This window comes from Harpia harpyja, chromosome 13 (genome assembly GCF_026419915.1).
Source record: "Harpia harpyja isolate bHarHar1 chromosome 13, bHarHar1 primary haplotype, whole genome shotgun sequence".
In the NCBI taxonomy this organism is placed as follows: domain Eukaryota; kingdom Metazoa; phylum Chordata; class Aves; order Accipitriformes; family Accipitridae; genus Harpia; species Harpia harpyja.
Genome location: NC_068952.1, coordinates 44,096,396 through 44,117,838, shown reverse-complemented (window position 1 = coordinate 44,117,838; position 21,443 = coordinate 44,096,396). Strand labels below are relative to the sequence as shown.

Sequence of the window (21,443 nt, the reverse complement as noted above, 5' to 3'; positions counted from 1 at the left end):
ATCTGTAGCCAAAGTGAAGTCTCCTGGGCCCCTTGTCAGGGCTGCTGCGTGCCCAAAGCGATCCATGGGGCACGGTGGACTTGGAGATGTCCTGTCCCTCCTCTTGGACAGCGTGTACAGATAAACGAGCTGCGTATCAAATCGCCTTGCCTTGTCACCAGCATTTAAAAAGAGAAGCTGACTAGCACCTTGCCTCATCCCCAACCATTTAATGAACTCATTTGTTTTACCTGGAGCTGTAATATTAAATTCTTAATGTTAGCCTGGAGCGCTGGTGATGTGCGGTAGCTGCCTGCAATGAATTGGGACCTGGAAATGTCTGGCTGAGGATACACAGCGCCTTTAGATGTCTGTCAGACTTCAAGATAGCTACTCTTGATTTTAAGGGGAATTAAGACTCCCAAGTGCCTTTCTTAACTTAGGCATAGCCTACCGCGACTAGTCCAAAAACGGTGTACTGGGATGGGACGAAAAATGGCAAAAAGCCACCTAAATCGGCAGCGAGAGAGGGTGAAAGTAGATCTGGTATCAAAGCCAGTGGAGCAGCTGTTTGACCAGAGCGAGGGATTTCTAATTGTTCCTGAGCTGGGCTGGGTTTGGGTCTGTGATGAAAACCACTCTGATCTTAATCCTGATTAATCCTTTGTGCTTCTGGGTCAGAGCTCCGGAAATAGTTGTGTTTTCTCCTTGTGTCTTGCCCAAATCAAAATTCGGCAGCAGCCGCATCAACCCAGTAAGAAAGGCTTTATCCCAGGCAGAATCTCAAAACCTGAGGATTTTCAGAACAACTGAAACATCCTCAAACAGGGACAGCGACCGTGTTTCAAAGAAACACGTTATTAGGTATGAGCCAAAGCCTTTTCAAGAGCTGCGTCTCTTCCCATCTGGTTCCTGGAGGCTGCGTAACGGCTAACAGATGCTCCTAAGCTAACGTGTATCCAAATGCGTAATATTGCTTGGTATTTACTGACAATTAGCTTGGGGGTCTTAAAGTTGAAATAATGGGAAGCTGCCAGGGTGTGAATGAAGGGAGTTTGGATGCTTGCTCAGTCTTGGAGGAAATACTTGAATTTTGGAGAATTTTGGTGCTGGTCCCTTATGCTTGGGTCTGACTGAGGTCCCTGAATTCCAGGCTCAGCTATGGGAGCGGAAACAGAAGTAAATCCATCAAAGCCGGTGGTTTAGACGGCATCAGCCATGTTCCCTGCGTGGCATTTAGCACAGAAACGCTGATTTAACCTGCAAAGCAGGTGCCATAACGTCCCTGTGTGGCTAAATGCAGGCTCTGACTTCGGAGCATCCTTTTACTGGGACATCTTTGGCAGTGGAGAGGGATGCTCGGGCTCTGGCGGGCAGTTTTTTTGCTCTCCTTCCACGTGGGTTTCGTTCCTCTTGGGTTTGCGCTTACAGCCACTGGGCAGGTAAGGAGGAGCTGTCAGCCTGTCCTGGCCTCGCAGGTTGCAGGGTCCTTATATGGCAGGAGTAGGTCAAATTCCTTTTATTTGGTAAATAAATGTCTCCATCCAGGCTCGATGCTTCCCGATGCACTGCGTGTGCATTGAAGGCAATGAGCAGGATGTTGCAAAATCAGGATTTAACCCTAGTCCTGCAACCAAGTTCCTCCTTCTGCTCGCGCAGGTCCCTACAGCAAACCCCTCTATTTTATTTTTTTTTTTTTTCCCCCTTTTGCTCCGATGGCATCTGCCCCAGGGCCTGCAGGATATGGTGGAAGCTTTCTCTCTCTTTGGGGCTAAATGCCTGGGTTTTGGGGCTGGGGTTTGCACAGCGCGGGCAGCCAGGGCCGTCTCTGCTCCATTGTGCAGCACGGCCGGGCTCTTCCCGTGACAAAGGGCCTCTCATCTCCGCCAGCCCTCGAAGATGCTGCTGGAATATAAATACTAACCCCCATCCCGGCTCGCTTTCGCCGAGTCAGTGTTTCCCCAAGCCAGATGGCTCCTCCTGAACTTCTCATATTTTACATACAAATCAAAAAAAAATAGGAACAAAAAAAAGGGCCGATTACAATCCGTGGTTGTAAAGACTTGCTTGTTTTGCTAAACCAGCTGTTCAGATTATTTCTTTGTTTTTGGTTTGGGTTTGGGGTTTTTTTTTTTTCCCTTCGTGTGGGCTGTTTCTAGGCAAATTCCTTAAAAAGAAAAAAAGCCTGGAGAAGCCACAAAGCACTGGGAAAGGTCAGGAGCAGACAAAGGCGGAGGGACACGGCTGCATGCCACTGCTCTTCTGGAATACTTAATACCTCCACGCTCCCCCAAACTCTCCTGCAGCGGCGTGGGGTGGATGGGCAGGATGGGACCCACAGCCCGGGAGTGGAGGCTGGAGGCTGAGCGCTGTTTCGGAGGTAACCGTGACCCCAAACTGCAACATCTGCTTCCAGGCAGTTTTGGGGTTTTTTGTTGGGGTTTTTTTTTTAATTTATTTCCTCTTCAATCCCCTTCTCGGGGGCGGTTTTGGATCCAGATGGGGTACCGTGGCTATGGTTGGGAACCGCTTGCTGCCGGCGCACGGACCCATTGCACCGTCCCAAAGGCAGAACGGTGACATGCGATGCCTGCATGGCTCTGGCACTGAATATCACAGGGTTTGGGGCTTTTTAAGGCAGAAATAGCCACTTTAGCCTGAGTGATGCAGCCTGCAAAGCTCCCTCCGGGAGTCCTGCACGGAGCTGGAGCCGATCCTAAGAGCATTTCCAACCCGAGTGCGTGGGATGGGGCATCCTTCGGGATCCTGGTCCTGGCACCGGGGATGGGGCATCCTTTGGGATCCTGGTCCCGGGGTGCAACCTGGGTGCCAGAAAGAGGGTGTCCTTTGGGAGCCCAGTCCCAGAGCCTGAACCAGGACTTCGAGATGGAGCATCCTTTGGGATCCCAGTCCCGCGGAGGGGGGACACGCACACAAACCGGGTGCCCGAGGAGGGGCATCCTTTGGCATCCCCGGTCCTGGCGCTAAGGGCTGTCCCTTGGCGTCCCGGTGCCGGGGTGATCCAGGGTGCCGGAGAGGGGTGTTCCCCAGGATCCCAACCCCGGTACCCCGGCGCGTAGCCCCAGCCACGCCCCAGCCACGCCCACGCCGCGCCCACGCCACGCCCCACCGAGGGGCGGCCCTACGGGGGGCGCCGGCTGCGGCGCGGAGCGGCGCGGAGCGGGACCGGGTGAGTGCGGGCGGGATGGGCTGTCCCCATCCTCATCCCCATCCTCATCCTCAGCCCCATCCCGGTCTCCAGCCCCCTCCCCATCCATCCCCGGGCGCGGCGGGGGAGCAGCCCCGGGGCTGAACCGGAGCTGCCCCGGAGCCCCGGCCGCAGCGAGCAGAGTTGGGGCGGGGGGGGGAGATCCGGCCCCCACACCCCGGGGGTGACCCCTCTGCACCCAACGAGCATCCTCGGCATCACCCTCTCTTTTGGGGCCGGCTGCTCTCGCAGGCCGGAGGGCACCCGCGAGCACCCGCAGGTCCCCAGCCCCGTCGCGACACCTTCGCCGCGACCCCCATGGCACCCGGGGTGGAGACCCACCAGCTCCTTTCCCAGAGCCCCCAACAAGGCGTTGGCGGCCACCGGCTCTGCTCGAGGGGGGGGTCTGACCTGCTGAGTGTGGCCAATGGGTCCCCTCGCTTGTCCCCAAGCGAGCCGGCACCTTGATGGCATCGCCCGCCGGTGGCTCTGCCATTGCTCACCGCTCCCCTCCTTTTCCTTTTGCAGGACAGGGCTGAGGAATTGGACTGGCGAACAATAGCAGCACTGGAAAACAATGGAGCTGCCGCACCTTCGCGCTTAGGGACGCCAGACGGACACTCGGAAGAAATCCCGGCTCCAAAATAGCGCCTGGGCCAGAGCCACCGCTGCACCGGCTCGTGGGAGCCATCCATCGAGCACCGTCGGTCAAGTCAAGGATCTGCCAGGACGGGGTGAGAGCACTCGGTCGTATCCCACCGCTGAGCAAAGCAGCTTTGAGAGGCTCCTGCTGTCTACGAGGGAGGAATTGTCGCCTCCAGATGATGCTTTGCTACTAATTGCATTGGGATCGATGCGCCGCTGGGCTGGTTGAAAGCCGCCCTGGGCTGCAGGGAAGCGGCAGGGTTTGTGCAGGAGGGAGCATCGCGGCCTCCCCAGGGAGCGGGATATTCCCACAATCCCTCGCTTGGCCAGGGGGGAAGCCTCAGCTGCGCCCAAATTGCGTCTCCTGCCTAAGCGGGGATGACGCCGAAGCGGTGGCAGGGATGCTGCTGAAGCATCTGCATGCTGTGGGAGGGGAACGAGAAAGCAAAAAAAACCCCCAAAATGCTCCTTTCTTTGCAGGAGCAGGGAAGACCACCCTTCTCCTGCTGAAAACATGACCTTTGGGGTTTTTCTCTGGGTTTTTTCTATTTTTTGTTGTTGTATTTGATCTGTGGATCTCCCCGGGAGCTCGGCAAAAGCAAGCAGTCGTCCCTGCTCCATGCGAGAGGCTGCGTGCATGGCAAGGCTCCCTCTGCACCGCGGGGCAGATGGGGCTGTAGGCATGCAGGGAAGGGTTTTAGGAAGGTTTTTTTTAAGGAAGGGAATAAGTCTGGGGTCTGTCAGGCCTGTAAGCGACTGCAGGAGCAGCCAACAGCTCGTGTTGGAAGGCAGAGAGGGCTGAAATCCTCCTGCCACGTGTGCAGGGGGAATTGATTTGATCTGATGGATTTTTAAAAGCGCTTTGCAAGACAGCAGTGAAACCTCAGCCTGCGCCGGGTGTGAAGGAAATACATAGGCTCAGAGTAGGGAAACTGAGGCGCAGGGGGTGCCGGGAAATGAAGATGGCACCGAGCTGCCAAGGTTGAGCGACCGATTGGGCAATTTGCACGTTGCCAGCCTATTTGTTTTGGTGATTTCCAGCTGTTTGCTAAAGCTATGGCAGAAAATCGGGGTGGGGGGGAGCTGGTCTCCATTTGGGCGGCCACCACTCCCTTCCACCCACAGCCTGGCACTCTCGAGATCCAAAAAAGGAAGAATTTGCCCCTTTCCTCGCATGCTTAAAAGGGGATGTGACGACGGAGGCGAAGGTGGCAGCGCCGGGGCGGTAAACAGGAAACCAGGCTCCTCGGTGCAGGGGGATGAACCTGCCTTTCAGGGCTCCCCTTCCATCCCCAAATGAGTCTTTTTTTTCGGCTGGAGTTCGCCCCCCATGTTCCCTTCGAGGGAACTGGGCCCTTGGCTTCACCCCTTCGTATCGCCGCGATGCCACGGGGCGAATCTCCCTGCGATACCAAAGGCTGCACCCCGGTTTGCGCCGCTGGAGGATGGGGGGTGGTTCGGCTACGTTGGTATTTTTGGCAACTTTTTTGCATGGGTCAAGCAGCTGTGTCGTTTCATTCTCCTGCTGTGCAGCAATGCCTTAACGGTGACTTCCCCAGAGCATTTTCATCCACTTTCAGGGGACACCCACAAGCGAGATGCTTATTTCTACTGTTCCTGTATCTCACAGCTGGTAACCCCCAGATTCAGGTCCCCACCGGGGCAGGTGCTGTGCAGCAGCTGCGCCAACATTTATTCCAAAGCCACAAAGCTGGCTGGAAAATCCCCACCCGGTATAATTTTTGAGGGATAAATAAGATTATTATTTGGTTTATTCCCAGTGGGAGGATAGATGGATGCGGGAGAGGCGGCTGCCGGCCGCAGGAGGAGGGTTGATGCCGGGCTTTGCCGCGATGCTCGCACGGCTCCTTGGCTCATCAGGAAACCCGAAGCTTTGTCAGCTTTTCCGCCCCGACGTGCGATTTTTCGGTGACGGGTTTCTCTTCTGCTTTCTCCAGGCAGAGCTGGAGCCCCGGGGGCCGGGCCGGCTTCCTGCCCTTCCCCTGCCTGTTTCTGCCTGCTTAAACACCAGCTTTGCTTTTGCAACCTCTTCTGTGGTTTGAAGCACGACACAGAATGTTTTTGCTGTTGCATAGAAATTATTTGCTAGAATATGTCCCGATGTACGGGGTAAGAAGCGGGGATTGCCGCCGTGCTGAGGTTTTAGGGGCAGGTCCTTCCTCCGACACAGGTTTTACCACATGGCCTTGGTTGAGTCATTTATCCACCTGGATGTTTTGGGGGATTTTTTTGGCAGGAAAATGGGTTTGTTTCCCAGGGGATTGGGAGGAAGCACATGGCGATGCAGGAGGTGGAAGAAAACAGGGGTTTGCAGATGAAATGCTCTTTTCTTGCCTTGGTTTCTCTTTCTGGACAAGGGAAGGGAAGGGAGAGACCCTGGAAAAATGAAAGCCCATCTGTAGAAGGATTTGCACAAACACCCGAGGAAAAGTGTGACCTAAGAATTCCTTTCTTGTCGCCTAAAACCGCCCTGACGTTGCGTTTCGAGGTCTGATTTCCAAAGTGCTCCAAGCCCACAGGTGACCCTGAGGACTTCACCCTAAATCTCACTTGAATTCTGCTTCATAGCACGCAAAAATCACACTCATGCTCTAAGCCGGGGCCATTCCCAAGGTGGGATTTTTGGGGGAGTATCCAAGTGTTTGCATGAGAGCGATGGAAATGTTTTGGCACTGGAGGGAATGCACAAAAATTCAACCGGCATCGTTAAAAAAAAGATAAAGGAACCAGCCCAGCATCTCTCGCTGCTTGTGAAAGTCAGCCCTCGTGCCCACTGCCTGGTTTCAGGACGGCACGGGGAAGCACCAAGCTGGATCCAGACCCCCGTGTCTGGAGCTTCGTAACAAACCCCTAGCAAAATAAATGGAGAAAAGGAGCAAATCCTGTTTATAACCCTGCCACCTCCAGGTCTGGCATCGCCAGGGCGGTCCGTGGATGCTCGAAATGCAAATGTTAGCGTAAGCGTATCTCTGCTGGTATTAAATTTTCAGTGAGTTTACAACACTTCTCCCCTTATCTGATTTCCCCTCCCTTCCCATCGGTTTTTCGGGAGGAGTCGCATCAAACTTTGCCTGTGGCTGCATCCGCTGGAGCCTTTTCCCAAGATCTCTTCCAAATCCAAGCAAGTTTATTTTTTACTCATTATGCAGGGGTGATTATCAGGGATGCGATAACAGGGCGGTTCACGCTGATGCTTTTCTCTCCTCCCTCTTTGCAATTCAGCTCTCATGAAAGAAGAGCGGGAGGATGGATTACGGCGGCTGCGAGTACCTGGTCCCCTGTGGAAAAGACAAATACATCTCCAAGTAAGATGCTCGGCAGGGCTGTAATGCAGAAATACAGTCGGTGCTGGTAGTTGGGGAGTTACTTGCAATATTCCCGGGGGTTTTTGCCATCGAGCTGGGAGGAGGGAAGCGACCCCGGGTTTTAACTCAGATATGGTTGGATTTGGAAAGAAAAAGCCATTCTAGGGCAAGAAATGGCAATTTCCTTTAAAAAAAAAGGGGTTGTTTATGGGATTTTGAAATTTTTTTCTTAGGAGCGTGGCCAAATGGTCTATAAACTTTCATGAAATACAGGTTTTGCTGAAAAAGGTCCCTATCAGTGGTTGGTCTTTCATGCTTTGGTAAAGAAGTAAAATGATTCTTCAGATTCAAGGAAGATTTTTTGAGGAGATAAAGCATATATGTGATATTTCCCTCCCCTTTTTCTCTCTCATAACCCCAAGTCCCCGTGATTTGTGCTTCTTTATACTAGTCTGATGGTGCCGAGCATCCTTAAACTCCATCAGCCAGCCCAGCTGAATTAATGGCACCTTTATGAATTAATGCCAGAGGCATCGCTTCCCTGTGATTCATAGCTGTGCTCAGACAGCCTGTGTTGGGTTTTTTTGTTTTTTGGTTGTTTTTTTTTTTCATTTGCAACTGGAGCAGGGCTCAGACTTTTTATGTGAGCTCAAAGTCAGGGTCTGGAGTGATGAGCTGACTTGATAAACTCGCCTATGATAACTTGTGACTCCACCGTGACCCAAGGGCTTGGGCGCTCTGAAAATTTCCTTGTTTTTCAGCCTTGTGACCAACTCCACCAATGCCTGATGGGTTTTCTTACGTCTTTTTGCAAGGTTTATGGTGGGCACGGTTGCAGGGAGCTTGTCCCCCTGATTGTGGTTGCAAAGGGCAAACCCCTGGTTGAACCTGCAGCAGATATCCTCAACAAGGGAGGTCTAGAGGCAGCAAAAGACCCAAATTTGCCCCAAATGAAGCTGGTTTGGGTCCACCAGCAGTGTAGCAGGTTCATCACCCAGCCTGACCCTGGGAAGCAATTCCTGCTTTCTCCCAGATCCCCCAAATTTCCCCCCAGCCGGCTCAGGGGGTACCACGCCAAGTACGTCCTGCAACGTCCCCCCTCGCTCCTCCGCATCTCTGCTCAGCATCTTTCCCATTTTTTTCCAGAAATGAGCTGCTCTTACACTTGAAGACGTACAACATCTACTACGAAGGGCAAAATTTGCAGCTGCGGCACCGGGAGGTAAGAAACCCCCAGGGCAGGCACCCAACTTATCTTTGGCAGCAGAGAAAAAAAACAAGGAAACTGGGTTTCATTCAGACTCGGGAGGTCCAAACAAAACCCGCCTCTTAGTATTATCATCGCAGTTTGTATTTCGGATATCGAGGTGCCCGTCTCTCGCGCAGGAGGAAGGCGAGCTCATCGTGGAGGGGCTGCTGAACATCTCCTGGGGCTTGCGGCGACCCATCCGCCTGCAGATGCAGGATGACAACCAGCGCATCCGTCCGCCACCCTCCTCCTCCTCCTGGCACTCCGGCTGCAACCTGGGAGCCCACGGGTGAGCGAAGGAACAAGAAGACACCCCACACCCCCCCACGCCCCCCGCCCCAGCTACGGTTTGCTGGGTTGCAGCCCCAGCTCCCTTCTCTGGGTCCTTTTTTTTCCAACACGCAACACCCTGAGGAAGCCGAGTCTGAAATAAAGGAGCTTGGTTTCGCTTTGCAAAGGCCCCCCTTTTTTGCAAAGACCCCCCCCTTTTGCAAAACATGACCACTTTTTGCAACCCCTTCCCCTTTTGCAAAGACCCCCACTTTTGCAAAGACCCCCCTCTTCTGCAAAACTTGACCCCTTTTTGCAACCCCTTCCCCTTTTGCAACCCCCCCTTTTGTAAAACTCCCCTCTTTTGCAGACCCCCTTTTTTTGCAAAGAACCCCCTTTTTGCAAAACTCCCCCTTTTGTAAAACTCCCCCTCTTTTGCAGACCCCCCTTTTTTCCAAAGACTCCCTTTTCAACCCACTCCTTTTGCAAAGACCCTCCCCTTTTGCAACTCCCTCCCCTTTTTGCAAAGACCCCCTCTTTTTTGCAAAGACACCCCCTTTTTGCAAAGACACCCCCCACCTTTTGCAAAATCTCCCCCTTTTGCGAACAGCCCTTTGTCTGCAAGAAGTTCCTTCTAAAACTAGCCTGGGCTTTAACTTTAATCCAAGTTTAATGCTGGATGTTGCTCTGGGCTCAAGTAATTCCCCTGGGACAGCCGGTTCCCAGCCCCCTGGATCCTCAAGTGCCCGGGAGCAGCAAAGCCGTGGGTTGTCCTGGCCGGGGGGGGTCTGCCTGGTTTTGCATGGGTTTTTTAGCTGTCTGCAAAGGGGGAAAAAAGGGGGCAGGTTCAGCTTTGCTTGTGCATTGGTGTGCTGGAGCTCGCAAAAAGGCGGTAGCAGGCTTCAGCATCCCTTCCTGGGAAGAGGGCAGCTGGGATAAGACCCTCCAAAGGGTTTTTTGGGGAGTGGGACAAGATGGGATTCAAGATTTATATTGCAACTAGCCTGTGCTGTGACCCTGCAGGGCTGGTTATCTGCCAAATCCACAGGGAGAATGGGCTGCATCCCATCCTGGAAATAGCAGCGTGGGGGCTCGGAGGGGAAATTATCCTGGTTCTTGTTCCCTCTGCAGCTGCTGGCTAACAGGGCACCCATCTTTTTGGGTTTTTTTTTTATTGCCAGGTCCGTGCTGAAGCCCAGCACCTTGCCAGACATCCAGGTTACGGATGCGGAGGCCACGCCAAACGCGGAGGCTCCGGGGAGCTGCGCAGGTGAGCTGGGCTCGGATCCGGTTGGATTTGGCCGGGCGGTTGGGAGCAGCTGCCTTATGCTCCAGTTTGCTTTGAGAAAAATATAAACCAGGCATTTTTTTCTCTAGAAGTTGGTGTCTCCATCTTGCTCCAGGTTCCTTTAAGCCATTTCCAAAGCGCCTCTAGTTAATTTATTTAATTGCAGCATGAAAATCTTAGCCCCGACGGCCCAAAACCCTTCCTAAAAGGTTTTTGCTCGGGAAAAGGGCCACGCTGGGATGTGGTAAGAGGAACTTGGAAAGAAATACGGGGGATGGAGCAAAGAGCCTCGTGGGATCACAGGGAAAAGGATGTCGGCGCTTCCCTTTCCCGGCAGCTCCGCTTTTAGGGAAGAAGAATAGGCGCCGTTGGGAAGTGCCGTTACCATGGGGAAGTCAACATTTGTGCAAAGTTTTTTTTTTTTTCCCCTCCCTGGTTTTTCTTCTGTATAGAGGGGGAAGAGCTCGTCCGCCCTGCGCTTCGTTAACCCCTTGTTTTGAGCATGAGGCAGCGATGAATGGGACACAAGCTGTCCCACCAGCAATTCCCACTGGAGAAACCTGCTTTAAGTAGTTTTCTCATTTGATTGGGGCATTTTTCAGATATTCCTGGCTTTTTTTTTTTTTTTTTGTTGGGAGTGTATTTATGGAAACACAACCCAAAGGCAGAGAAGAACCAGCTAATCCTTTTGGCTTTGGGGTGCTCATCCATTTCCCAGCTCGGGGAAGAGCTCAGCACTTGTAAAGCTCATTGATCCATGAAACCCTTTGCCCCATCCTTGATCCTTCAGCTTTTCCCCTTTTGCTTTTTGATCTCCCTGCGCATGACACTTTATTTTTTCCCCCCCTAATTAAAGCTTGCCTGGGCGATATCCACAATGCATTGCACCATAGAAATAACCCAGCAGCGATTTCAGCCAGCCATATGACATTAATCCTCTGCCAGCGCATAAGAAAGAGTCTTTTATTATATTTTTCTCCAAAAGCCTATAAAAATCAGTCCATAACGTGCGTGCACGGCTCCTCGTGAGTGCTTAGTCACCGTGGCCCGTGGCGTGCATCTGGAACGGCGCGCACCAGAGATTTTTCTTGCTGCAGACATGCTTTGAATTAAAACATCCAAGCTCGAGCCCGAGAGGTTCATTAAAAATGGATGAAGAGCTAGTTTATAATAATCTGGACCCAGGCCAGTTTTCACGCAGAGATCTGAAGCGCTGGCCTTGTTTGCCTGTTCTCATTAAAGGAAAGGAGGACAAAAAAAAAGTTAAATTATAAAAAAGCGAGTAAAGATGCTCGAGTCCCTGGGAGAAGAGGCTTTATCAAGGTAGCAGCCTGGATTTATGCAGTTAATTCTGAATTAATAGCCTCCTTCAGGAGCTGGGAGAGAATAAACCAGTAGCTGCCATGGTTTAAAATGGTGGGTTAAATCTGTCCTGGGAAGTTTGTAGGGCTGTATTTCTGGGATGGGGACTTCTGCATCTGGGGGGGAGGATGACTCCCAGCAGCCAATTTGCATCGGGGAGATGCTGGGGTAGGACCCGGGGGGATTCTCGCTTGCCCCCAGTCCTCAGCCCTGTCCTCCCACCGTTTGTTTTTTTTTTTCCAGCCACCAAATCGCAGCCGGAGGAGACGCCGCAGCTGATGCGGACACGGAGCGACGTGGGCGTACGACGCCGGGGCAGCGCCCGCACCCCCAGCGAGCAGCGGCGCATCCGCCGTCACCGCTTCTCCATCAACGGGCACTTCTACAACCATAAGGTGAGCCCCGAACCTCGCCGGCTCCCCAAAACCTCTCCCGACAGATCGGTGGGGAAATCCAGGCCGGGGGGAGGTTTAAATGGACTTTGCGCCCCGTAGACGTCCGTGTTCACGCCGGCGTACGGCTCCGTCACCAACGTCCGGATAAACAGCACGATGACGACCCCCCAGGTCCTCAAACTGCTGCTCAATAAATTCAAGGTATGTTAGATATCCCCCCCCACAGGCTCCTGGGTTGCTCTGCATGAGGAATTTATATCCCGAGGATATAAAGTGGAACGGTGGAGCGAAATAATGGGATTTTTTTTTTTTTTTTTTTTAATTGCTGGGAAAGCCGAGGGTAGAAACGTGGACCTTTAATAGTGATTTGTGTCTCCGTTCAGATTGAAAACTCGGCGGAGGAGTTTGCGCTGTACATCGTCCACACCAGCGGAGGTGAGTCTGCAAAAAAAAAAAACCCTCCCCGGCACAGCCGGCGGGTCGGCCGCGGCGAAGCCCCGTTATCCGCCGGGCCCAATGCCGGTGCTTTTGGCGTTGCAGAGAAGCAGAAGCTGCGAGCCAGCGATTACCCCCTGATCGCCCGCATCCTGCAAGGCCCCTGCGAGCAGGTCTCCAAGGTCTTCCTCATGGAGAAGGACCAGGTGGAAGAAGTCACCTACGACGTGAGTTTGCCGGCACGGGATGTTCGTCGCTTTTGGATGGGCTCAGGGTGCAGCCGGGGGCAGAAAACCTGGCGGGGGGATGTCTTCATGCTGGGGATGCAGGAATTGCTTTGCTTTTCTCCCGTGTCTCCCCATGAAAACTCCCCGTTTTATGGGGAAAACCTTGTTCTGTGTTTAAAGAGCAGCTTCAAACTGCAAGTGAGAGCAAAGGGCCCCAGCCCTATTTTGCCATCCCAAATCTGATCGCAGAAGAGCAATCGCTGCGCAGCTGTTGGTGGAATTGATATTTTTTTCCAGCCGGAGAAAGGGCTGCGGGTGAGAAACGGCTCGTTTATGCCATCTGCAGGTTCCCTCCCGCCCCAGCACTGCTTTGCTCTTAAATCAGAGCACAAATGAGGTGCTTTTGGGGTACAGTTGGGCTTAAACAGCACTCAGTGATACGTTGGGGATGCACAGGTTTCTCCGTATGAAGGAGCCAAGTCTTGCAGCCAGTGGGTAAAATAAAATAAACCTTAGGTGGATTTTTTTTTCCCCAATAATTAGCACAAGCTGAAGTTCCTGGCGTGCAGAGGAAACGTGTTTTCTTTTAGGGTTTGTTGCAAAAATTGGGGGGAGGTGGAGCGGTCCTTGATTTCCCCAGTTAAATATGGGGAGAGGATGCTGCAAGGTCACCTTCAGCCTCGCGGGGTCGGTGCATCACCTTCTTCGTCACCCGGCTTGGCATTTCTTTCCCACCCAGGTTGCTCAGTACATCAAATTCGAGATGCCCGTCCTCAGGAGCTTCATCCAGAAGCTGGAGGAAGAGGAGGATCGCGAAGTGAAGAAGCTAATGCGCAAGTACGCCAGGCTCGGTGGCATCGAGGGGAGATGCTGAGAGTTAAGGACATTGTCAGGGGGTTGTTTCGGTGCCAAAAAATTCATTTGCACAGCCTTGCATCCCTAAGGCATGCATAAGCCATTGGGTTTTGCATTATTCCAGGGTTTTTGTGGTAATTTGGGTTAAAAACCCAGCTCAATGCTGCAAAAATCCTCTTTTCCTTGTCCTCCACCTCTCCAGATACTCCATCCTCCGGCTGATGATCGAGCAAAGGCTGGAGGAGATTTCTGAAGGTCCGACGGCGATGTGAAACGCTTCGCCAGCGCCCCGGCTCCGAGCTGCATCACACGAAGAGCCTTTTGCCCGCAGGACGTACTGTACCGAATCCCAAACCTCCGTCTTTCCCGGAGCACTCCCAGTATCCGCCCGGATTGCTGCGGCTCTGAGCCAACCCATCCTCCCGCACCTTCTTCTGCGCAGCATCCTCAGGGGATTCCTCCTCGGCAAACGGGGCTTTTCCCAGCAAGGCTCTGGCCAGTGGCAGCTTCAGCCAAAACCTCAAATCCCTGGAAATAACAGGTTAAAAAAAAAAAGGAAATCCACGAGCAGGGCGAGGGCTGCAAGCGTTGGAGAGGAAGAATTTTGGGCTCAGTTTGAAGATGCTCGCTTCAGCGGTGCCCACACGTGGGTCCCGGCGGAGGACCCGCTGCTCGGTGGCAAGAGAGCACAAATAATTCCTCTTTTTAAGAAAAACAACAAAAAAGCACATTTCTATTGCAATAATTTGCAGGTGACAGGAAGCTTTTGTAAATCGGAAGGGTCGGCTGAGAATTAGGGTTTTTTAACACTTTTGCTGCCAAAAGCAAACCTGGGGACTGATGGTTGGATTTACAGCAAAAGAGTAAATTGCATTTTTCCGGCGTGTTCCCTTAACCTGCATCTGGTCACATAACTCCCTCCTTCCCCCATTTCTAATTTGCACTAATTTTACGGATTTTTAAAACAAAAAAACAAACCACGATGTCAAACCTCTCTGGTAGCTGTAACATGCCAAATAGTGGTCGCAGGAATAGTTGACGGTGCTGAGCATCTCTCAAGGGATGCTGTATGGAAAGCGGTGGGGCAGGGGGGCAAGAGGAGGGGGAGGCAGAAATAAAGAGGGTTTTATTTTGCGTATTGGTTTTGCAGCGGTGCTGGCACATCATCCCGGTGAAACCGGGACCTGGACTGGCTCCGTTACCACCATCGCATGTGGAAAAACCTCTTTCCTCCCAGGCTAAACCAGCAATATCAATTTTATACCTCGACATGAACTAAAACTCTGACTTTCTCCCTCCCTTGCGTTTTTGCAATGTGTCTTTGTAATTTTTTTTAATTTTAATGGTACCTTTTCCACCTTTAATATGTGTTAGGGAAAGCATTGTACAGCGAGAAAAGCTTTTTATGTATTTGAAGGATGACTGTGGCATTGCTTCGTTGATTAACAAGAAAACAAAATATGTAGCAACTTAATACAGAATGAAAATCCCCGAGTTAGAGCGTGGTTTGTTCAAAATAAAGCACTTTGCGGATAGAAATGCTACTGAAATGGGCTCCGCGTAGGCTGGGAGTGACGAGGGAGAAGAGAAAAACCTGCCTGAATCCTGGCAGAGAAGTTTCCCGAGGAGAAATGCTCCTGCCCTGCAGTTTTGGAGACTCACAACTAAATTGCTGGAGGATTTTGGGGGGCTGTTGTGGGGTTTATCCAGCCCTTAGAGACTATTTATCCCCATGCGCCATGCTTGGTGGGCTCCATCCTCTGGATATTTCCCTTCCAGAAGGTAAAACTCACCTCTAGAAGAAAACCTCTGCATTGCTTAGCCTTGTTTTAAACCCATCGCATTTTTGAACCTGATATATTCAGGTTTTTTCACATCCTCGAGACCGAGCTCTCTGCATCCCCAAGGTTATCCCCAGCCATGCTTTGCTTTCTCCCCGAAGCCACCGACGCTGCATTATCCGGCCCATTGAAGCCCATTTATCCCTCCCCGCGCAGGAGGGGGATACGAGTGACGTTGGCTCCGCTTATCGAAGCTTTATCCGCCGGGAAAAGTCCGATGTGAGTCCAGCCCGGCGGGCACAGACGGGAAGAGCCATCGCCGGCGCAGCACCGGGTGCACGGGTAAGGGCGGCATCCTCGGCACGGAGTCGAGGGATAAAAAGAGAAGGAATTGGGGAGAGAGCAAGGTGGAAAGTGTAGGGTTTTGGCACACACCTGAGCTGGAGGTTGGGATGGGGAGAGCAGCCCGGGGAGGCACCGCAACCTGACCGGCCGCTTTGGCACCGGGCTTTTCCCCGCATTGTGATCCATAAGCCTGGATACTGTAGGGGAAATCAAGAGGGGAAAAAATAGGGAGGGGGGAAAAAAAATCCTCATCTTTACTTTTTGTGGGGTTTGCTGCCTGGGTTTGTGGAGTTTCCAGTGGTGGCGATGCAGCTGCAAACAGCTGGAAGGGGGACACGCGCTTCTCTGGGCTTTTCTTAAAATAAACCATATTAGTTGGAGGAGCAGGGTAGCGAAATGAGGCAAATTAAATTAATCAAGCCCTTTTTTTTTTTTTTTTATTTTTCCAAAACACTGGGTTTCGAAGCGGGGGGCGGGTCAGGCCTGGCACCTTCTAGCGGGGGCCGCGGGAGGGAAACGCTGACGCAGGGATGCTGCGGCCGGGGCGGCCGGCCAGGGGGGCTCTGCTTTTTCAAAAGGCTTTTGTCAACACGGCTCCTGCTATTTTTGGGACGATTTTGGGGCTGCGATGGCTCAGCAGCTTCGGTACAATGAGGCTGTTTGCTCAGCCGCCGGCCAGAGGGGTTGCAGGGTGGGGGACAGGGAGGGGGGGAATCACATCGTGATGCTCCGGTGCTTTGCAGCGGGGTGGAAAAATGAAGGTGCAATCCCAATAGTACATGAAACGCATTCAGTTATTGACTATATTAAACATAGGTTGGACCGAGCCTAAGGCAAACCACGCGGAGCCGGCGTCCCCGCACTCACCGTCCCTCCTTGTGCCCCTTTCGCAGGTCGGGCAGGATGAGGCCCCGCGACGCCTGGTGCTGGGTGGCGATGCTGCTGCTCGCCCTCTTCAGCGATTTCGCCGGCAGCCGCCGCGGTGCCGGCGGGAGAACCGGTGGGCGAGGCGGCGGCGGCGGCGGCGGCGGCGGGGGGCTGCGTGGGGGCTTTCGGGCCGTCTCCCGCGGCGGTGGCACCCCCGGCCGTGGCTCGAAGGTGGCAGGGGCCATCGCGGCCGGCGCCGCTGCGGGGTACGGCATGGGGCTTTTGGGGCGCCCGCGGCCGTCCCGCCTGGGTCACGGTGTCCCGGCGGCCCGGCAGCCCCCGCCGGCGGGCGGCTTTCACGCCCCGAGTTGGCCGGACATGGGTGCCAAGCGGGGACCCCCAAGCCGAGCCTCCGGGGACCGGCGTGGTGGCATCGGTCCCGCTCTGCTGCTGGCACCCGTCGTCTGCTTCGTCAGCCACGGGCTGCAGCGCTGAGCACGAGGAGGGGACCCCGGGTGACCCCCCGGCCGGCCGAGCCCGCCGGGATTTCTTAGTGAATGACTTTCCTGGGAGATTAGACGTGGCTTGGGGAGGTGGAAGAGATGCTCCGCCGCTGCCTTGGTTTTTTTTCCCCCCCGCCGGCGCGATGGGACCCCGGGCCAGCAGCCGGAGCTGGGCAGCCATCCCCGCGCTCGCGGGGCCACCCGGGAGCCGGCCGGATCCTGCAACCCCCCAGCTGCAAGAGCACGTACATGAGCAAATCCAGCCCTGCAAGGACGTGTGGATATTTGCACCCGGAGAGATGCTGGATCAGCCCTGCCAGAGCTTGGTTCTAGTTTCCCGTTGCACAGCTTTACCAAAAAACGCTCCTTTCCCCCCAAAAGAGCGCTGGGACTCGGGGAGGGGGGATGCGGGGCTTGAAAACGGACCCCCTCTGCCTTGCAATAAAGTTTGGCCTTGAGACATCCTCTCCTTTTTTTAACCAAATCCAGCGTGTTTAGCACCGCTCGCAACCCCAGGAAGAGCCGCATCTTCGAGGGATGCTGCGGTGGGGGGTGAGCGTGATGCTCCGGGACAAACCCCCCCACCCCGTCCCATCTCTCCGGCTTTGATATGATCAAACACGTCCCGGTCTTGAACATCCCCATCCCAAACCGCACCCAGCTGTGGGCCTGACCCTCCCTCAGGTGCTTCGTGTTTGGCAGAGAGGATCCAAATCCTCCCCGGGAACAGAGGGAAAGCTTCGGTGAGGGATGCTTTCCCCTCCAGCATCTGCATTTTTCTTCTCTAGTCCCTGTCTTGGGTGCTTAAACCTTTCCTAAAACCTTGTTTAGCTGCAGCAGCAAAACCATTGCTGTAAGCAAAGAAAATAAAGAGGCGCCAAGTGAAATATTGGGGATCCCCAAAAAAACCTGTGGGCAGCTGCAGTCACCGTCCTCCAGCAGGTAAGTCCTTCGCTGAAGTATTTTTGAGCCTGCATGTCTGTGAGGGGGTCGTGTCCCCCTGGAATTAGTGGGTTTTGGTGGTAGGAATATCCTTATCATCTCCCCAGGAGAGCTGTCGAGTCGGGTCTCGCCTCTATTGAGGGGTGGAAGGGGCCCTGGCCGATGTACATTGATTTTCTGGCCTCTTTTACAATAATTACTTAAATTTTACAGAAGTCATTTGACTCCTGAGGGATTTAATAGCCTTTCGGAGCAGGCGGGCAGGGGATGCCCCCAAAGCCGATGCTCTTACGGCTGTCCAAATCACCGTGATCTCTCCCCTGGCTCAGGGACAGCTTTTAGGTTGAACAAATCCAACTATTCCTATAATGCACCCAGGGGTTATTTTTTTAATGTGCTTGTTTCAAATAAACAATAAACCCAGCAAAAACTCTAGCCACAGCTCAAATTTACATTTTTCCAACATATATTTTGCATCCAGACCTGCTCTGACATCCAGACCCCGTCACGAGCATCCTTCGGTCACAGCCCTAACTTGCAGCCAGAGCTCAGAAACACCGCAGGGATGATCCCGCGCTTCCAACATCGCATTCCCAAATTTTTCTTGCTTTTTCCCTCCCGCCAGCGTGCAATACATGGGGACGCGCTCTGATCCCCCTCCCTTCCCAGTTTAATTTCCAGCCCTTGCAAAGGGCTGTGCTGCAGGAAAAGGCATTAAAAGCAATGAATGTCCTCGTTAATCACCTTGTGCTGGGGAGTTTTGGGGTTGCGTGTTCGTACAGGGGAGCGGGGCTGCTCCTGAGCAACCCCAGATGTCGAGAGGTGTTTTTCTAGGCGAGCGGTTGCAGGCAAAGTCAAGGCATTTTTGTGCATTTTTGTTCTGAAACAGCAACCAAGCCAGCACCAGCTTCCAGCGCAGCCGGCTGCAAAGCTCAGCCTAATTTTGGAGGGTTTTTTGGGGAGACCCAGTCTTGCAAAACCATCCCCAGGGCTGATCCTTGGAGCCGGGGCTGGGCTCAGACGGGAGATGGTGCTGTTCGCTCAGCGACGCATCGCTTCTGATCTCCAACACCGGATCAGATGCAGGGATAAAATCACCCCCCACGATGAAGTTCGGGCAGTTGCTTTGCATGTTATGCTTCTAAATAAGACTGTTTTTCTTCCAGCTCTCTGCAAACAGTCCAGCGCTGCACCAAAAATCCTCTTTTTGCCGTTTTTTTCAGGCGAGAAAAATATATTCGGTTGCTCTGCCTGCACGGGGGATGCTTATTTGTGGAGATGAGGGATGCAAAGCGCTGGGGGGGGGGGGGGGGCAGGCGATTTGGAGGAGAATATAAAAAAATACAACCCCCAAAATGTTATTGCGTTTGTACTTTGAGGTGTATTTATTATCAGCCTGGTAAAGCAGAAACGCTTCCCATCCTCGCTTGGCAGCAAGGCTCCTGCCTACACTGCAGGATTTGGAGTATTTAGCTAATTAATACAGAGCAATTAATTTATCTGGTTCAACAGAGCACTCGTAGGGGCCAAGAGGGGTCCAGGGTTATTGGATCCAAGTGTCCTAAGGACCGTGTCCCCATGTCCTGCTCGAGTGCTGCCGGAGCCAGGAAAGCTCCGCTATTCCCCACCGACCCCATAGCAGCGAGCGAACGGCTCCAATAATCACCACAAAACCCAATTACCCGCGCAGGACCCCATGCTGGTTAAAAAAAAGAAATGGGGTGCTGTGCACACAGAGCAGGAGCGGAATGGGGTTGGGTTTTTTTGAGCTCGTCTGAGCATTGCCGACGGCAGTGGTTCCCCCTGGAGCAGCTTCCCCGTGTTGGGGTGAAGTGCGGGGAAGATGGGGTTTTTGGGGCTAAAAATGAGCATTTTGTATTGCTGCCTGCTGAGGTCAGACCCTCCCCAGGGGAGTTTGCTGTGCAGATGCTGCCAGCACTTGTTCTGGAAATCAGGGGGCTTTCCTTCTTTGGGTTTGGGGTTTTTTTTTTTCCTTCTTTTGTTTTTTTTTGAGGGGAGTTGTGGGGTTTTTTTTTTCCTTCTTCACTTCTTTGTGGGTTTTTTTTCCTTCTTTGGGGTTGGGGTTTTTTTTCCTTTTGTGGGGTGTCCTTCTTTGTTGGGCTTTTTTTTTTTTTTCCTTCTTTGTGTGTGTGTGTGGTTCCTTCTTTGGCAGGGGAGGTTGTCCTTTGTGTGGGGGGGGGTCTTTTGGGTTTTTTTTCCTCCTACCACTGGGCTCCAGCTTACCAGTGCAAGGTCTATCAGGGGATGGGTCCTCCAAGCCTATCACTGAAGGACCATATCTTCGTTGCTACCTCTTTCTCTTTTATTTTAAGTTTGAAATAGCTCTTGTTTTAGCTTGAAAAAAAATCTTAACTAATAAAAAGGGTTGTATAAAGCTCCCCATGGCCCTGACCAGCGGAGTCCCCGCTGTAGCTTGGGGACGGGTGGAGCAGTTTTCCTTGCAGGGCAGCAGAGCTGGGGGCTTTGGGGGTCTTGCATTTACTTGTCCCCCCCTTTAAATGACATGGGGAAAAGCCCGAGATATTCAGTCATGAGTATTTAGGGCATAATAACATCCTAAAGAAAATGTCCCAGTAAAGTTTGGAGCTGGAGAGCTTTTGGGATGCAGTTGGATGCTGAGCTGGCCTAGGATGAGCAGTGGCCATAGGGATGCTTAGGACAGACCCAATAACCTCACAGGGGCTTTTTATTCCCCAAATCCTCCTTTCCATCACAATTTTTTAAATTGCTTTTGCACGGGGAAGATGTGAAGTGTGGGATCCTTACGTTTTATATTTATTTTCCTCACTTTGGAAACTAGCTCCCAACACTAAAACCTGCCTGCCATCTGTATTTTTGTCCCACTCCCCACTTGCTGCTCTTCTTACCAATATTCAGGGCTAACGTGGTGATGCCCAGTAGCCAATTTCAAGCAAAAAAAAAAGCTTTTATTTTGCTCTTTCCAAGCACCTACGGGAGCTCTTGATCCCTGTTACGGACCTCTTAGGGTTTCCTCTTTGCAAGCAAGCTGCCCGTATGTGGGCATAGTCATCTATTTTGTGCTGAAGAGGTTTTTTCCTTTATTTTTCTGCCAAAAGTATGCAAACAAGTCACATTTGGGATTTACCTGGAGCACCACTTAAAGACCAAGTTCTTTAGCATCCTTGTGGGCAAGGGGGTTTGCAGCGCAATAAATTGCCTCCAACGTAGGCTCAAACCAAACAGGTCTAAGGCTTGGTCTTGAGCTTAAAATTAAAGCACTGTCCGGCTGAAGGGTCCAACTCTTCCATTTTTTTAATTGTAATTTTTAACCTTTGCTATAGTCTGAGTCGTCTAACAGTGGTGCTGGTTTAGGTACCGGGGAGATTTGGAATTCTGGCAACATAAAGTAGGGCTTCACGTGAAGTTCGTCGGGCTTAATGCCACTGAAACAGCAAATGTAAAAACTCTTTTATTAGAGATAAAATAGATGGAGTAAATACAAGGGTGTTGACTTTCTATGGGGAGAAGAAATCCCTGGCCCCAACCAGCACATTGACTTTATTAGACAGTACTTGTTGGATGGTAGCAATACCGTTAGTGGGAGCAGGGGAGGAGAAAAGGTTAACTGAAATTGTGGGGTTTAGGCCAAATTTAGTGCTGAAAGGGAACAAAGGCACCCACAGGCTGGGGAGGCAGGGAGAGACAGGGCAAAAAATGCCACTTCTGTCTGCAGCGCCGCGGGGATGGGTGAGAGCTGTTTGCACGAAGAAGGCTGACGTGCATC

General features: G+C 52.6%; 1 protein-coding gene across 6 annotated transcripts; it reads left to right on the top strand.

Moving 5' to 3' along the window:
- The first annotated feature begins 2,165 nt into the window (after positions 1–2,165).
- On the top strand, positions 2,166–14,733 carry RASSF2 (Ras association domain family member 2). 6 transcript variants are annotated; one of them, XM_052806197.1, is made up of 13 exons: positions 3,181–3,921; positions 6,211–6,810; positions 6,909–6,974; positions 7,076–7,158; positions 8,305–8,380; positions 8,545–8,696; positions 9,859–9,947; positions 11,571–11,722; positions 11,822–11,923; positions 12,106–12,157; positions 12,263–12,384; positions 13,124–13,221; positions 13,442–14,733. In XM_052806197.1, exons 4-13 carry the CDS (start codon positions 7,100–7,102, stop codon positions 13,509–13,511), a joined length of 972 nt encoding a protein of 323 aa, XP_052662157.1. In that variant the 5' UTR covers positions 3,181–3,921; positions 6,211–6,810; positions 6,909–6,974; positions 7,076–7,099; the 3' UTR covers positions 13,512–14,733. The 6 variants fall into 6 exon arrangements, with proteins under 6 accessions (XP_052662155.1, XP_052662154.1, XP_052662156.1 ...); XM_052806195.1 differs by lacking the exons at positions 6,211–6,810; positions 6,909–6,974 and adding an exon at positions 2,166–2,359 and having other exon boundaries at positions 3,716–3,921; XM_052806194.1 differs by lacking the exons at positions 6,211–6,810; positions 6,909–6,974 and adding an exon at positions 3,081–3,169 and having other exon boundaries at positions 3,716–3,921.
- The last annotated feature ends 6,710 nt before the right edge of the window (positions 14,734–21,443 follow it).

Excerpts from the sequence above, each read along its gene's own strand:
- RASSF2 (XM_052806195.1), top strand. The coding sequence starts at position 7,100 with ATGGATTACGGCGGCTGCGAGTACCTGGTCCCCTGTGGAAAAGACAAA. Across the intron at positions 11,924-12,105 it reads TGCTGCTCAATAAATTCAAG|ATTGAAAACTCGGCGGAGGA; the intron begins GTATGTTAGATA and ends GTCTCCGTTCAG. Across the intron at positions 12,385-13,123 it reads TGGAAGAAGTCACCTACGAC|GTTGCTCAGTACATCAAATT; the intron begins GTGAGTTTGCCG and ends TTTCCCACCCAG.